The sequence below is a fragment of the Phoenix dactylifera genome, chromosome 16 (assembly GCF_051530095.1).
Source record: "Phoenix dactylifera cultivar Ajwa chromosome 16, Ajwa_hap1_PhDact_Kaust_v1.1, whole genome shotgun sequence".
NCBI classification, from domain to species: domain Eukaryota; kingdom Viridiplantae; phylum Streptophyta; class Magnoliopsida; order Arecales; family Arecaceae; genus Phoenix; species Phoenix dactylifera.
The window spans coordinates 22,362,981-22,379,941 of record NC_143205.1 but is presented as its reverse complement, the minus strand read 5'-3'; the positions used below and the strand labels follow the sequence as shown (position 1 = coordinate 22,379,941).

At 38.5% G+C, this 16,961-nt stretch overlaps 1 protein-coding gene across 4 annotated transcripts; it reads left to right on the top strand.

Moving 5' to 3' along the window:
• Positions 1–1,052: 1,052 nt before the first annotated feature.
• LOC103714873 (pumilio homolog 1-like) lies at positions 1,053–15,767 on the top strand. Of its 4 annotated transcripts, none has more exons than XM_008802311.6 (11): positions 1,053–1,483; positions 1,602–2,274; positions 6,153–7,023; positions 7,119–7,689; positions 7,786–7,927; positions 8,015–8,122; positions 9,946–10,158; positions 10,259–10,369; positions 12,730–12,924; positions 15,039–15,213; positions 15,316–15,767. In XM_008802311.6, the coding sequence occupies exons 2-11, from the start codon at positions 1,612–1,614 to the stop codon at positions 15,348–15,350; spliced, it is 3,084 nt and encodes a 1,027-aa protein (XP_008800533.3). In that variant the 5' UTR covers positions 1,053–1,483; positions 1,602–1,611; the 3' UTR covers positions 15,351–15,767. The 4 variants fall into 4 exon arrangements, with proteins under 4 accessions (XP_008800533.3, XP_026663410.3, XP_008800534.3 ...); XM_008802312.6 differs by having other exon boundaries at positions 1,160–1,483; positions 1,570–2,274; XM_026807609.4 differs by lacking the exons at positions 15,039–15,213; positions 15,316–15,767 and adding an exon at positions 13,043–13,167 and having other exon boundaries at positions 1,113–1,483.
• Positions 15,768–16,961: the final 1,194 nt, after the last annotated feature.

Here is a 16,961-nt window from a genome sequence, read left to right as displayed (position 1 = left end):
TGTCACCTCTGGATCCAAATCCAAATTGGTAATTGACAATATTTTTTTTCTTAAGAATAATTGACGAAATTGAATCAATGCAGCATGATTTGAATTGAAAGAGGCTGAATAAAGAAAATTCTGGAGTGACTTCTCATCCATTCTTGTTACCAAGAAGAGAGTAAACATCGAGAAATAATTTACATCATCTAAATTATTTAGGTTGTTTGGGAAAGAGATTAACGTCCAACTTTCCTCAAATCTCTTTGATTCGGGCTACATTTTAACATAACAGTTCTCCCCATCTGCCAGGATTCGAGAAGCCTGGATTTCCATGATCCTCAAATCTTCGTCCACCATGAGCTTGGAACCCTTCAACAGTGTGCTTCTAGATCAAGATTCAATCTTGATTCGATTTTTGCTCTCGATCTGCTTCTATCCCAAATTCTCGATCAATTACTGCAATGATTCCTGGATCCGATCGACGTTTGTATCATTTTCTTGACGTTTTCTTGATCAAAAAGATTGGATTTTTGGTCAGGTTGGTGAGGCTTGTAGCCCAGGTTTTCTACGATGACATCACCTCCTATTAGCTTTGTAGAGAAAAAGCGGCAGTTTGATTTTATTGGATGCATTTGTACACGTCAGTATGAGTTATCCGTCCTGGCCAAAAAAAAAAAAAAAAAACAAAACAACAACAAAACAACAACAACGACAAGGGGATTCTTTCTCCTCTGGTGCAAAACATGGCCAAGTGGGCCGTCTTATTGGGTCCTTGGAAACGGAACACATTGCATTCATTTCCAACTGCGGACTGAACCTAAGCCCGACTTCTTGGATTGGTCTTCAGGCTTACAACTGGGCCGTATCGCTTGCTCGGGCCAATCGGCCCAACGGCGCCTCGTGGTCGAGGCCTAGCCCAGGATGGCCGATAGGCATTGTCGCATGCATGCGCGGAGAAGATCTGTCCTCCGGAAGTTTCCTTCCGCTCCCCGACCAAATGGACGGCTGTGATTCTATCAGGTGCGCACGTGCCGCGTTGAATAAAGCCGGAGCATCCTCGGGGCCACGAAAGCACCGAACCGAGGATCTTAGGCCCTCCAAAGTCGATCCAACGGATGAAAGCGTCCACCATACAAAGCCGTCTTCGATTTCGTCCTCGAGCCGTTTTTCTTCTCCTGCCCCTTCCTTCTTTGCGCCAAACGCCTTCTCATGTATCTATCTGCCCTTCTCCAAGCCTGCTCCCATCTCTTTGGTTTCAGAAACCCTAGATCCTATCTTTCTCTCTCCCTCGCGGCGATCCGAGATCGGAAAAGTTTAGATCTTTAGGTTCTTCTGTTTCTTGAATTCACCCTTGACTCAGCCCGGATCGATCAAAAATCCCGATTTCTTGATTGTTCTTCCGTTGTTTTTTTAATAAGAAAGGCTCCATCTTTCGATCCAAACTAAAGAAGGCGTTGTAGGTGCCATATCCGACCTATCGGATGAGGAGACTCTCGTAAAGGTGAGAGCTCCGAGCCTCCGATCCGATCTTTTTTTTTTCTTTCAAGATTTTGTGGTTCATCTCCCTTCTTGTGGTTCTCTTTTTAGAAATATGGTATCTTTGTTGTTGAGGAAATTAGGGTGTTGAGGATGGTAACGGGGAGTTCCGTCAAGATGGCGCCAGTAACCCTAACGAATGGGAATTTCGACGATTTCGAGAAGGATCTCGAGGCTTTGCTTCGTGAGCAGCAGCAGCAGCAGGGTAGAGCTGATTTCGATCTGGAGCGGGATGAGATCAATATCTTCCGGAGTGGCAGCGCTCCTCCGACTGTGGAGGGATCAAGAACCGCTTTTGGGAGCATGTTCGGCCCCTCCGAACTTGCCAAGGCCCGTCTCTTTGATGACGGGGATGGCGGAGATGTGCTGTCTGAGGAAGAGATCCGATCGCATCCTTCCTATTTATCCTACTATTACTCCAATGAGAATTTGAATCCCAGGCTTCCTCCTCCCGTGGTATCGAAGGAGGACTGGCGTGCGGCACAGAGGTTCCGTGCTGGTTTTGGAGGGATTGGTGATATGAGGAGGAAGGAATCGGGGGATGGTCATGGGAGCAGCAGCTCTCTCTTTTCTTTGCAGCCGGGACTCCCCATGCGTGATGCGGAACGGGAGATGGTCGAGCCAAGCAGAGGGGTGCCGCAGAAGCTGTCCCAGCAGCAGTCAGCGGAGTGGCTCGACCGGAGCACTGATGGGCTTATTGGGTTGCCAGGCGTTGGGTTAGGCACAAGGAGAAAGAGCTTTGCAGATGCCTTGCAGGTCCTTTCCCCTCTCTTCTTCCTTACGAGAAGTATCGCATTTTATTATATATGTGATTTTTTGCTTATGGCTGTGTAACTTAATAATGAGCCATCTTCTGCTATTTTAATGATAGGCCGTCTTCTGCTTTTTATAGTCGGGAAAGATAATTTTACTACGTGCTAGATTGTTGACTGATTGCACGATCTGTATTACAAGTGTTGAGATAAAGTTTCTTGCAATCAGCTTCTCTGATGGAAACTAGGTTGAGTGAAATTAAGACATATTTTAGACTAATGATTTTTGATTGGTGAAAAGTTCTTTGCAGGTCTGTGAGCCTCTACGGGGCATTTGTTTCTGTTGGTCACGTAAAGTTGCATGGTGTCCTATTATTTATCCGTTGTGTTTCTGTCTTGGAATCTGTTTTGGTATATTAGACTGTCCATCTCGGATATTTTTCTGTCTCAAAGGTAGGTGTTGATAACACAATTTTGGACAATTTTCTTGAAGTCTCAAAGACAGGTATTGATAATACCATTTTATAAATGTCTTGTCATTTCATCTACCATTGTAGTTGGTTGCCTTTTTTTTTCCGGGCCTGCTTTTTCTTGGTACTTCATTTTAGTTCTACTGATTTTACTCCCTTATTTTCCAGGGCTTTCTTTTGTTATTCCATTCTTGCGTTTAGCCCTATTTTCATTATAACACTTAACACTTTGTCCATTATTTTTTCCCGTTTTATTCATTTAAAGTTTCTTTTTAAGTTCAATGAAAAATGGAATCCCAATGACAGTCTAAAATTCACTTTGTTTTATGTGAAGTTTATGGATTTTTAGGCCATGAGTTCTCTTTCCATTGGTTGTCTCTGTGCAAAGTTTCCTGTTTCTCTACTTTCATATTTCACCTGAAATGATACAGATTTCTTATCTATTGGAACTTGTTCTTTTCGCCCTATAAATTGGTTTTCTCTCATTGAGAAGTAACATATCTATCTCTGATACTGTTCTCCCAGTAGAGTTCTGCCTTAGGCAGACTCTAAAGTAGGCCTATTTTCTCTCTTCCGATATATCTTTTCGTAATTCATGGGTAAAATGTGATTGCCAAATTATAGCGGCAATCTTTGATGGTGACCATAATATTGATTGCAAAAGGTTGAGAAGGTGTCCAATAGTATAGGGATGAAATATTTCTAGTTCCCCTTGAAAAATTCTATATACTCTAGGGACAACATCAAAGACATGCACACCTAATAAGACACATCAAAGTCTTCTTTCTCCTTATTTTATTATATTTTTTTCAAGGATCACAATTTCGATGCTGGACCATATATTAGTAGCTTGATGATATAGTGTTGATATGCCAGGTATGAGGGTTGGTTTGCAATCTTAGTTTAGTACTGATACAGTATGGGGGCACTTGGTATGGGGCGGTCCACATTGATATGGCAAACCTTGATTTCTTCCATCTGGCTGACAAATAAATAATCCCAAAGAGGCTAAAACGCTAATATCTAGCAATATCATCATCAATCTTACTTGGACACATAACATGGATGTCAAGTTTCCGAGTGTCTAGCAGAATCCAACACAATGATCTTCTAAAAATTGGATAAAGGGAGATGCATGTATCTTGTATATGTATGTGTAACTATATATTGATGTATCAGATGCATGCATGTCATGGAATGCGTAACCGTCCCGAACTGGACGGTTCTGTCCGTTCCGAGCCGTACCAGTGATATATGCATGTCATGGAATGTGGAACCGTCCCGAATCGGATGGTTCCGTCCATTCCAAGCCATATCGGTGGCTCACCGGTACGGTTCCGGCTTTAAAAACGGCTTGCTGCCGAAACCGGAGAAGAGGAGAAAGAGAGCGAGTGGGGGAGGGAGGGAGAGAGAAGGAGCGGCGGCGGACGCCGGCGGAGGGCCTGGGGGGGAGGGCGGAGGCCGAGATCACGGCCGCGTCCCATGTTTCTTTCTTTCGAAACAAGGGAACGGGCCGTGGCTAAAAAATTTTTAAATTAAAAATTTTCGAAATTTGTAAGTGAAGTCGGCAAGCGATTTGCTGACTTCACTTAAAAATTTTCAAATTTTTTTGCTGCGGCCGGGTTCTCTGTTTCTTTCGAAATAGGGGCCGCGGCCGCAACCTCCGCCCCCCTTGGACCCCACGGTCCTCCGTCGGCATCCGCTGCCGCTTGTTCTCCTCTCCCCTGCTCGCTCTCTCTTTCTCTTCTCCTTTTCCGGCTCCGACAGGTTTTTTTTTTCGATACGGGCCCGGCACGGCCTATACCGACTCGTTTCGCCGGAAAATTGGTACGGTACCCAATACCGGTTCCTCCAACCCTGATGCATGTAATGAATAATGAGCTTACATATGCTGCTTAAGTTCATAAAAATTAATAAAATGATTGCTAATTATTATGTTAGACATAATAACCTCCAAAGATGGAAATATAATGATGATGGCATCAGAATTTGATGGTATGTAGTGTCATGAAGTCTCCCAAGTGTCCAACATGTTAATAACCCAAAATCTAGAACCTTCAGATAAACTATTCGTCAGAAAATAGCATCTGCCAGGACACTCCTCAAATACCAAATTCAAGTTCCTTCATGATAAATTTAGACAGGAAGAGCTTAGAGATAGCTATTACTGGTGCATATTTTCCTAGAGTCCACCATAGTTATTTCTCTTGGTAGCCTATTATGTGCTTACTTTGAAACCATGTCTATAAAAGTTCCACTATGTATCCACCAATCGTCTAATGAAGAAACCACCTTCAAGATGTAACTTCATAGCTAAATTGGTGTTAGATATTGTAGTCAGGTAATAATTTTTGTTTGATCGCCACTTTCAATAACTTTCTCGATTGCCTAAGTTGCATAATAATTGATGGAAATTTGGGCAGGCGGACAACACTCATCTCCAAACATGTAGATTTTTCCTTGTCACTAGAAAAGCTAGTTAACCAAATTATAACTCATATTTTCCTGACATATGGCTTCATATATGTAGTGGCTACTTTGCCTTATGGTTGAATATTATTTTTATATATATATTAGGGTGTCTGGATGCTGGTTCTGCTCTCCAAAGCATTGCAGAATCCTAAAAGAGTTATACAAAAATCTTATAAAATTGTCCACAGTTAATTCATACATTTTTTTCATCTGTAGCTTAAATTAATGAAGAAAGCTTTGCCTGTGGACCTTGGATACAAACACCAAGGTAGAGATCTAGATGTTGAAGAGTGAACTTGGATTGCGTACTGTTCAAATAATAAGTTTTTCCTTCGTGATCGAATTGAATTGTAAATATTTAGTAAAGGCTCTTGCATTATAGCTCCATTGACATGGCACTGTTTACCGGACATTGTGGCTGTTCTCCAACTTTCCTTCCCCTTTTCCCTCAATATTCCTCCTCTTTTTTCCTTTTTGTTCATGTTTCCCTCTTTCCATCAAAAGCCAAGCCCTTTGAAATGAAAGCTGTCTCAATTCTCTTGTTCTGGAAAGAGCTTCTTGATCCATTCCCCCACTTTTTGCATTTCAATGACTCATTAAAGAACATTATTTTGTATCTAACATGCTAAACATCAGTTTTATTTTGTGCTGCTATCTGACTCGGCAACACTGCACTCTATAGTTGGCTGTGTTAGTTGCTTCAGCCATGTGGCTAGACCACAAGTTGATTCAATAATGCTTCAGATTAACTTTTTGCTTTTGATTTTCACTTTATTCAATTCTTTTCTTGCATGTTACCTGGATCTTGGTGTGATTTTCCATGCTTTTATTCCTCTGTTGGCTTAGTAATGCTTGCAGGTTCTGAACTGAATTTTACCATTAGTTTGGATATTTCTGATTTTCCATAGCATTGATCATATGAAAATTGTTTTACTTGCAGGAAGAACCTGGCCACCATACTTCTCTGTCTCCACATATTTCACGCCCAGTTAGTCGTAATGCTTTTGACAATGCTGATCCAGTAGGAGTTCCTGATTTGCATCTAACGCAACTTCGTAATGCGGCAGACACTATTGATGGCTGGCAATCTGGAGCAACTTCCTCTGGTCTTGTTAGGGTCCAAAGCCTTGGTTCATCAATTTCTCATTCGTTTGCATCTGCTGTTGGATCTTCTCTATCTAGAAGTACAACACCTGATCCTCAATTAATTCAGAGGGCCCCAAGCCCCATAGTTCCTCCTGGGGGAGCAAGGTATAGGGATAGTGATACAAAGCCCGTAGTTGGATCAAATGGCTTAGGTGGTGTTTCCTCTTGTTTGGCTGATTGTGGTGATTTGACAGATGCTATGTCTAATTTAAGCCTATCCAAGAACCAAATAACAGATGGAGAAAGTCATGTTCACGGACTGCTTCATCAAGAGTTTGCCGATCAATCTGAATTGCTGTTCAATATGCCTAGTGATCATAGACAATATTTGCAGCAGAAAATCACAAATAAGTCTGAGGCAGAGTTACTAAAAACTCCATCTATTCCTTTTTTGGCATACAATGATCTTTCCAAGAAAAATGGTAATGTAACAGATCTGAATTCATGCAAATTAAGTTCAAATGGGCAAATCAACTTGCCAAAGCAATCACCATATCCAAATATTTATAAGAAAGTAGCTTCTATGGGTTCAACCAGTTCCACAGGTTCTAATAATCCATATCAGAACTCTAATATGACAAATGTTGACTTCATTGGATCTAATTCAAAAGCTTATTCTGTCAGTCATGGGACACCAACAATGTTGAACAGTCATCTTGACGCAGGTAGCCTCTATTCTCCTTCCCCCAAACCCTATGAAAGTGTAGTTTGTGCCGGCTTCTTTGACCCTAACACCTGTGCATATGCTTTAATTTTGCAGGTGTAACAGTAGCAGGAACTGCAGAAGGACCATATCTGAATATGAATGGAAACCAAGTGGGATCTGGTTTCCAGTTACCAATTATGGACCCCCTATATGCACAGTATTTACATAACACTTCTAATGCTGCCATACATGCTGCTTCCTCAGGGAGGAACTATCTTGGTACTTCACATATGGATTTGTCTGAGTATCAAAGAGCATATCTTGGAGCATTGCTTGCCCAGCAGAAATTGCAGTATGGCATGCCATTCCTCGGGAAATCTGGTAGCTTAAATCATGGCTTCGTTGGTGGTCATGCTGTTGGTCTTGGCATGCCATATCCGGCAAGTCCGCTATCTAGTTCTGTTCTCTCTTCTTTGGGCTCTGGGAATCCTGCAATGCAAAATGAGCATTTGTCACGTTCCCCCTCCTTCATGCGAAGTGCTGCTGTTGGATCCATGGGATCATGGAACCGAGAAGACGGAGTTATGGAAGAGAATTATGCATCATCGTTGTTGGAAGAATTAAAAAACAACAAAACTAGGTCATTTGAACTCTCAGATATTGTAGGTCATGTAGTTGAATTCAGGTACTATTTTGTTGTTCCCATATATATTTTCTCATTTTACATGTCAGTGAAAGTGATTATGGGTGGATAGCTGATTATTTTGTTCTCCTTCTCTAGTGCGGATCAGTATGGAAGTCGTTTTATTCAACAGAAACTTGAAACTGCGTTGGTCGAAGAGAAGAATAAAATTTTTCCTGAGATACTTCCTCAAGCTCGTGCTTTGATGACTGATGTTTTTGGAAATTATGTTATACAGAAAGTATGTTGTCTTTATTTTTTGCAATTAGCTACATAAATTTATAATTTAAAAAATTCTGAACTTGTGGATCATCACCTGTATTGGCAGTTCTTTGAACATGGTACTGAAATCCAGAGAAAGCAGCTAGCAAGTCAAGTCAAGGGTCATGTTTTGCCTCTCACTCTTCAAATGTATGGTTGTAGAGTAATTCAGAAGGTTGGGTCATAATCCTTTTCTCCTATGAAATTCATTATTATCTTGAATTTTGACAAGGATGTTCCATCAGATATATTTCTTTGTGATTTCCAGTTTGCTTGAAGCTCGATTTGGCTTATGTTGTTTATGAGCCATCTTTTGTTCTTAAACATATTTGCTAACTGTAATTTGTTTATGTAAATAGGTTTAAATGTTATAGCTCAAGCTATTTTATCACTTGTTGCTAAGCACCTACTTCATTCTCCACAACATTTAGTTATTTATCAACCTTTTGTCTTATTATAATTGCTCTTTCTGTGTTAATATAAATAGTTTTAAAATTTGTAAATAATAGCCTGTATGGTGGCAGGAATTGCATTTCAATTAGTTAAAAATCTTGAGATTTTTGTTTGTCATGTACTTCACTGTTATAATCTATCCCTTCATAGAACTAGGATTTTGCCATCTGTCAACTTGTTAATTTTCCAAAAAATAAAAGGACTCAAAAGAGGGCCAAAATGACAGTTTAGGATATGACTGCGACTGCATAAAGTGCCCGACACATGGAAGATGGTCCTCCATCACTACCTCTCTAAATTTAAACAACATTTAAATCAATATTTTCAATTTAACAGTTTTGAAGATTCCCTTAGTCATCCTTTGTCTCTTGGAGCTTCCTTTCAGGGTAGAGGCAATACATTCCATAACTTTAACAAGTCTTCTGCATTGCTATTTGTTGTATCTAATTGTGAATCTTGCTTTGCTTAATTCCTATTAGGACCATTCAATGTTTTTGATACGAACTGTTGAGAGTGTTGCATGATCTCTTCAACTTAATAATGATGAATGAAAGATTTTTAGTAAATATGCATGCGTAATGGATGTAAGACTAAATACTAAAATATTAAGTTCTACAAAATTTAAATTATTTTTCTTAGATTATTGAGACCAGTTAAGTATAATTGATTAGAAATGTTGAAAAGTAATAACAATAGCATTTCTTGCTCATAAGATTTGTCCTATTAGTATTTTGGGTTGCATGACATCTAGGGTCCTGGTTAAGCAATATGAAGTCCCATGTACCTTTCCAGACACAACATCTTGAGTACTTGGAATCATGTTCAGTGATGTAACAGGAAGCCCCATAACATCTTCGGCTCCTGCGTGTATTCAATTATATACTTGTTACTTAGAAGCATTGACAGTCTATGGGAATAAAATAGTTGTGCTTTGAAAAGAATGAAAAATAGAAATTAAAAAAAATGAGAGGGAGCAGAGGGGCTTCTGTTGATGTCTGGTTTCTTCAGTCAGTTAATTGTTGACGAAAAATTTATGGAATGGTCACTTATGGTTATATGTATAATGCCTAGCTGTATGGCCTTATGAATTATGTGAATGGTTAGCCAACTATCCATCTAAAGCTTCTGGATCTTGGTTGTCTTTAACAATTCGAAGGTGGCAGGCACCTAGGCATCGGTATGTAGATGTGCACGTTCATTAATTTACCCCAAGCATCATGTGCTTTCTAACTGAACTTATATTCCATTCTACCCTTATGAAATCTGCATTTTTCCAACACTAAACTTCTTTTTTTTTCTACACAACTATGACCTGAAATATTTCCTTTATATTGATATTCATATTGATTTTTAAATACATGTGCATGTGTATCCAATACTGGTAGCTGCATGTGCTACTCTTATCATAGCTTGTGTTATGTGATTACTTGTGTCATGCAATACTATTTCTTTATCTAATATTTCTTAATTATGCGTAAGATCAATGATGGGTCCTGAAACATCTGGTGTCACCTTGAGAAAGCTCAATTATTTGCTTTGCTGCAGGCATTAGAAGTCGTTGATGCAGATCAGCAGACTCAAATGGTGTTAGAGCTTGATGGATCAATCATGAAATGTGTTCGAGATCAGAATGGTAACCATGTAATCCAAAAATGCATCGAACGCATTCCCCAAGAAAGAATCCAGTTTATTATATCATCGTTCTATGGACATGTTGTTGCACTCTCCAGCCATCCATATGGTTGCCGGGTCATTCAGGTGCAAAAATAACTTATCATTTATAGGTCCTATAAAATCCCTTCATTCATTCATTTTTTTCTAATGATTTTGATCTTTGATGGATGTTTAATGCTGGCAGAGGGTCCTTGAGCACTGTGATGATCCGAAAACACAAAGCATTATGATGGATGAGATCCTCCAATCTGTGTGTTCTTTAGCACAAGACCAATATGGAAATTATGTCATTCAAGTAGGGTCTTTTTCCCTTCTGGCTTGATATGTTTGCCTTACTGTTTCTCTGTGTTATATTATTGGAAAGAACATTTCTCTTAACCAAAGGTTATATTGGCTGGGTTGGTTTTTGAGCTTCATGCTTTGCAGTAAGGTTATCATGACAATGTCAGTTTGTTTTTTTCTCTGTCTGTTTTTTTATATAGATCACATGTTCCACATTGTTGCCTTGACATGGAGATTACTTTATCTGGGACGGGTTGGTGAAATTGGTTCTACCATTCCTAGTGTAAGCTGACATATTGATGATGATAGCCAAGTTTGTCATGCTGTCTTGCTCGCTAGAACACTAATAATTTTATTGAAGTTGTACAATCAAAGGGAGTATGACTAGGATCATAACAGTTAAAATATTGTTCAACTTCAACCCTTTCTGCTTTCCTTGAAGTATGGTTAACTATTAATCCTTCATAGGGCTTAGTTAATATTGGTTTCATTGCATGAATGATCAGGTCGTTATCATCCTAACCAAACTTAGCAGTCGTCCTCTGTCATTATTATGGTCCATCTTCGATAGTTTATCAAATGTATAACGAAGCAAGGCCTACAAATGAAGGTTCAATTTCCAGTGTGTCTTGACCACTTCTTTGAAACAGGATCTTTTAGTTAAGAACCATATGAATTAGCATTCAGGTTTGCAGAAGCTGAAGGGTGGCAGGGTAGAGAGGAAAGAGGTATGAGAAGTAAAAACGACTAGGAGTTCTATTTACCTGCATTTGCATATGAAGATATATGTGTAATAACACAACCATGACCAGCAAGCATTATTCAACTATGTCAGTGTTCATTTTATATACATTAACTACTCAATATATCACTTGTGTTAATAGAGTTAAATTGAACTATATTATTTAAATATAAGAATACCATTTGAATTAACTTATATATATCTGAAAGTTTTGAAGAAATGGATAAAAAAAACCTCCATTATGTTATTTGGGGTTATCAAGATGATGCTTAATAACAGAATTCTTTTAATAGTGAATCAATGATTTAGATTTCAACACTAGCTCAATCGCAAAAACACTTCAGCTAATGTTATGCCTGCATTAACTAGACTGAAGTTTGGACCTAATTGTGGAAATACTAATGAAGAGAGATCGGGATGGATACCTTATTTTCGTTCTGTGACCACAATAATCTAATATATCGGACTATGATGGCACAAACAAAAATATAATCTACTAGGGGAAACTCTTCTTTTCTGCAGCAATTCTTTGAGATTCAGGTATTAGTTAAGACAGCAGCTGCTCAATTCTGGAATGTTCAAGTTTTCCTTGAATAGTTAAATCTTGCTCTGAAACCTGCAGAGACATCTGATGGTGCATTCGTGCATTGCTAAATTAAGTGAGCAATTTGCTTCTGTGGTTTCATTTCTTTGGCATATGGAGCACTGTTAAGTAAGAGATATATTGGGTTGAGAAAAGTCATAAGTTGGAACCAGTTACAATTCAGTATGTTTTGACAATTACTTTTGTCCACGACACTATAATTATGCATGTAACTTCACAAGGTTGCTTCTTGTTTATTTAAGCTGCAAAAATTACCCCAGACAATGTAAATGGGGCCAAATCTTTCTATGTTTTTGGTGTAGCTTATTTTCATACACAGGTTTTATTCAGTAGATTGTATTTCTGAAACAAGTATCTGTTGAAATGATTAGATCCAAAAATTTCTCCTTGCACAAATTGATCAGTTGTCTGTTTGGTACATTCAAACTCTGTTTCCATGCAACAGTTACTTCACCTCTTAAAGTCTTGAATATGGCTGCCTTTTTCATTTATCATTCTCCATGTTCATGGTGGCTCGTTTTTGTTGCTTCTTAGAAGTATCCGGATATAAACACTGTTGACCTGCAAAATATAGAACATAATCGGCTATGAAGTGGGAACCTCGGAACCGGTTATAGCTATATTTTGTTGCTTTTCAGAGTTGAATGTTATTCGTTAGTGTTGGTTATTGTTTTATAGTCTGAGGTGCACAGTATTTTGGTCTCTCTCTCTCTCTCTCTCGGCTTGCTCACATGCACACGCATGACAGTTCTTTGAACTATTTGATTTACAAGATTTTGACTTCTTGCTCATGGTTCCTTCCATGATTGTAGTACCTTTTCCAGTTGGGCTGTTTCTTACAAGTGCTTGTCAATCATTGTGTGGGAATTTCAGCATGTTATGCTTGAAGCTTTTCTTCATTTAATACTTGCCGTGATTGTATATCAGTATTCCTAACAATCTAAGTATAGCCATCAGGATTATTTTATTTAGATACTATTCATTTGTAATGGTTGACTAACTTGGTTTTCCTGCTTGGTTATATTAGCATGTTCTGCAACATGGTAAACCAGAAGAACGATCTACTATAATTAGCAAGCTTACTGGGCAGATAGTAAAGATGAGCCAGCAGAAATTTGCTTCCAATGTTGTTGAAAAGTGCTTGACGTATGGGAGTCCGGAGGAACGGCAACTCCTAATAAATGAGATGCTTGGTTCAACTGATGAAAATGAACCCTTACAGGTAAATATTGCAATTTTTTATTTGGAGCAGATACAGATTGCCAATTTATTGAATGATACCTGTATGAGATCGTATTGGTGCTTGTTTTTTTATCATTAAGAAATATCTTATTTTATAGTTGTGCTTTGATCGAAGTTGGTGTCACAAGACCATGGTTTGGAGTATTTTGTAATGTCAACTTGTCTTTGACTCACCCACCCCACAGAAGTCCATATCTTGGGACCACATTTATGCATAGTCCTGGTATGAGCTAACACTGTCATCTTTTTTCATCATATGCTGATTGTTACATAGTGCTATGGTATCGACATAGCTAGTGTTAATTAAATGAAAGTTTGTGATGCGTGATATTCTTGTAAAACTTGTTATCTTTCACAAACAATTCTTCAACTATTTGGAGCTACCGGTGTGTGCATGTGCTTATGTGTGCACGTGCATGTGATATTTGATCAGCAACAACATGCATATCTGAGGGAATTTGATAGAGTTTTTCATATGTACCTTTTTTGTGGAAACCAGCTATGTTTGCTAGCAGTAGCAGCCACCTGGGAGACTTTCTAGTTCATCATGTATATAAGGGCCAAACTTTTCATTTCAAAGGTGGTTTTTATATTCAGAAAGTTAGTTTGACTGATAATCTACTATTTTCTAGATATATCTAGCTTATCATAGGTTTAGGTTTCCTAATATGCCTTTTACAATCTTGTATTTATTTTCACATCAAAGTCTAATAATGCTCAACATTACCATGTTACAGTAAGTTGTGCATGTTTTGCAGAAAAAATGTACTTTACTTAAACCTTGACTAGGCTTGCCTTACTTCGCAATTTAGCACCATGAGTACCTTCTGGTTGAATGATGGTGAAAACCCTAAAGGACAAGCCCCCTACACTCATGCTGATTCAACTAAGCAATGGAGCAACTAAGCGATGGATATCTCAACCTTGACTTGCCTGGAGTTACGTGACAGTTTCTCCATATCATTGGACCGTACACTTCTAATTGAAAGATAGGAAAAAACCTAAAGCATGTCTACCCAAGATTCAAAGCAGTGCAGTACGCAATGATGAAGGGCAACAACAGTGCATTAGAACTCAAAGCTCCACCAGCAAATCATTTAGTGGAATATTCTCACCATTGTAATGATATCAAGATCTCAACAGTTAAGCTTGAAAAATATAGGACATTTTAGCTGGCTGCAAGCTAACTAGCTGTATCAAGATATCAACACCTTACTTCACATAATGGGTTTGTTGATAGAGAAGGGGGAAGTTACATTGGGTTTTTATTCACGCCCCTGCAGTAAAAGCTCAATTTTGTTGTATCCAATTGCACAAATCAAGGACTTGCACCTGTGGCTAAAGAAGTTGCATATAGGCCTCTTGGTTAGTTGTGGCTTTAATCTCAAGTGTTGCAGCTCTGATACAACAAGATTGTGAACAGTTGTGTGGATCCTTATTAGAAATAAGCTGGTTTGCAGTTCTATGAAGCCATTATGATATATCACTTCAAACTATATGCAAGGAAAACTTGTAGCAAACCAGTTTATTCTAATAATTTGAAAACTTAAGCCTATTCTAGTCAAAATGCTTGTGTAAGCTTGTAAAGTGGCTACTTAGGCAGGAGAACATGACAATATCGAGTCGAATTCAGTTTCACTTGAAGCTCTAAATAGGTTTTGCATCTGAAAATACAATTGAACTATATATTCACCTTTTTTTCTTAGAAATGAACTTAATCTACTACAAACATCTATACGTAATTTTGCTGTGTGAGAGTGGTTTAATTTGCTGGAAACGTGCATACTTGGACTGCGAGAGAGAAACTAGAACAGGGAAATGAGATCATCAGATTATCTTTATGCTCTTGTGTCCTTACAATCTCTCTTAGGCTAACATAATGAATATTACTTGGTGAAAATTGTGCCCCTATTCTGGCAACTGATTGGTTTGTTCACTTAACACATATGGTTATTACTATATGATGACAACAAAAATATGGTAATTCTATCTCATGGAAGTTCTTCTCAGCAGCCTACCATTGGTTTTCATGCTGTTCGTTCACAATTTTCACCCTCCAACTGATAAACTTGAATATCTGAAATGGCTTGACAGGTGATGATGAAAGATCAGTTCGCTAACTATGTTGTACAGAAGGTTCTTGAGACCTGTGATGATCAAAACCGGGAACTGATCCTTTCACGTATTAAGGTTCACTTGAATGCCTTGAAGAGGTACACGTATGGGAAACATATCGTTGCCCGTGTTGAAAAGCTTATTGCCACGGGAGGTAAAAATTTTGACTGTTTGCACTGCATGGTCTGTGTGACCAAAAATGCCAGTTACTACTGTCTAACTTTTTATTAACTGAAATGTATGTTTTACTCTGCAGAAAGGCGCATTGGGATCTCTTCACGTTCTTCATGAGAAACTATGGGAGCTGAAGTAGTGAAATTTTTGTACAGATAATGAGGCTAGCTTTGCCAGCTACTTAGTCCCTCTTTTCAGCATAAAATGGGAAAGTTTGTCTTGTGGCCTTAATGTAAATAAATGACGGGCCTGTCTAAATAAGAATTTTGATTTTCTCTTCATGTATATTTGCTCCTATATTCAAGTTATACCTAAGGCAACAGCAATGCCAGTAAAAAAACATATTTAGGTTAGGAGATGGAGAGCAGAGGCTTATAGATGTTTATTGTCATTGAAGTGTAAAAGGATACATGAACTCCTGTAAAGATAACAATGTCCCATGAACTACTGTGAGGTGCAGGATGCTGTTTTCTTGAGGTGGTGCCTGCATCTCTTGGAAGATATTTGTATTTATGATTTGTCTTTGTTCCCTTTCGCTAGTGAGTCAAATTCTTGGATGGCTGGTTCAGACCAGTCAGTTTCTGACGTGATGCAGTGGTTTCATGAATGTTTGACTGGATTTTCACAAATTATAATGCTTACATCAGGTTGAATTCCATCGGAAGGATTGATGTGCAATTTTCCCCATGCTTCTCAGTTTATACTAATATAAGTTACTTTCTTCAATGTTTGTCCTCATCTATCATTTTAATTTTTGTTTTTTAAAATTCACTAAAATCTGACGACTTTGATGATGACTTGTTTTTGATGAGCTGTTTCTCAATGTGGCAGATATTTTTTTAGTTATTTTTATATTGTTTTAAGAAAGTCTGTTCCACTCGCGTTTTATTACGTAATCATGCCTAAGCATGACCGGAGACATTATGGACCATTATTATGCAAAACCGAAAAATGTTGGATGAATTATTTTTGCAGCAATGTCTCCATAATGCATGGCTGTTGTCAGCCAGAATACCATCTTCACGATTTTATCCAAGTTTGTTTGACAATCATTTAGCCAGATGATATATTGAAAAATGACTTGGAATGCCTCCAATGTTGGATTTAGTTGGGTTTAACTTTCAAAAGCTGGGTACCTTATCCCTGGAGAATTTCTTGGCAAAGCATGATAGGAGACATGTCATTTTCTTTCAAGAAGTGCGCAAGGGCCCGTTCCATATAGGTATTGTTTGCTTTCAGCTTTCAAAGAAACTTTATGAACATGCAAAATAAGATATTTTTGTTTTTCGAAATCGTTTGCTAAATCCCTACATTTCTGATAGTAAAGACAAATGCCATCTTCATCATAAATCTCCATATTATATTGCACCAAGTATACCAGATACAGCCTAAGATTCTAGGGGATTATCACTAATTAGGCGAACTGAGTAATGGCTGTCCCCCACCCTCTACCTATCTTCATCATAAACCTTCATATGATATCCCCCACCCTCTACCTATCTTTTTCATAAATCTTCATATGATATTTCACCAAGTATACTAGATACAGCCTAGGATTCTAGGGTGTCACTAATTAGGTGAACTGAGTAATGGCCGTCCCACACCCACTACCTGGGAAGTTCCGGCCTCCAACTTTTGGATGGTACATTTCAAATGCCTCCTGTGTAATTACCATGGATGCCTCCTCTCAGAGACCTTCAAGGCATCCCATATGACCGAAAAAAAAGA

Excerpts from the sequence above, each read along its gene's own strand:
- LOC103714873 (XM_008802311.6), top strand. The coding sequence starts at position 1,612 with ATGGTAACGGGGAGTTCCGTCAAGATGGCGCCAGTAACCCTAACGAAT. Across the intron at positions 7,024-7,118 it reads GAACAGTCATCTTGACGCAG|GTGTAACAGTAGCAGGAACT; the intron begins GTAGCCTCTATT and ends TTAATTTTGCAG. Across the intron at positions 7,928-8,014 it reads GAAATTATGTTATACAGAAA|TTCTTTGAACATGGTACTGA; the intron begins GTATGTTGTCTT and ends CTGTATTGGCAG.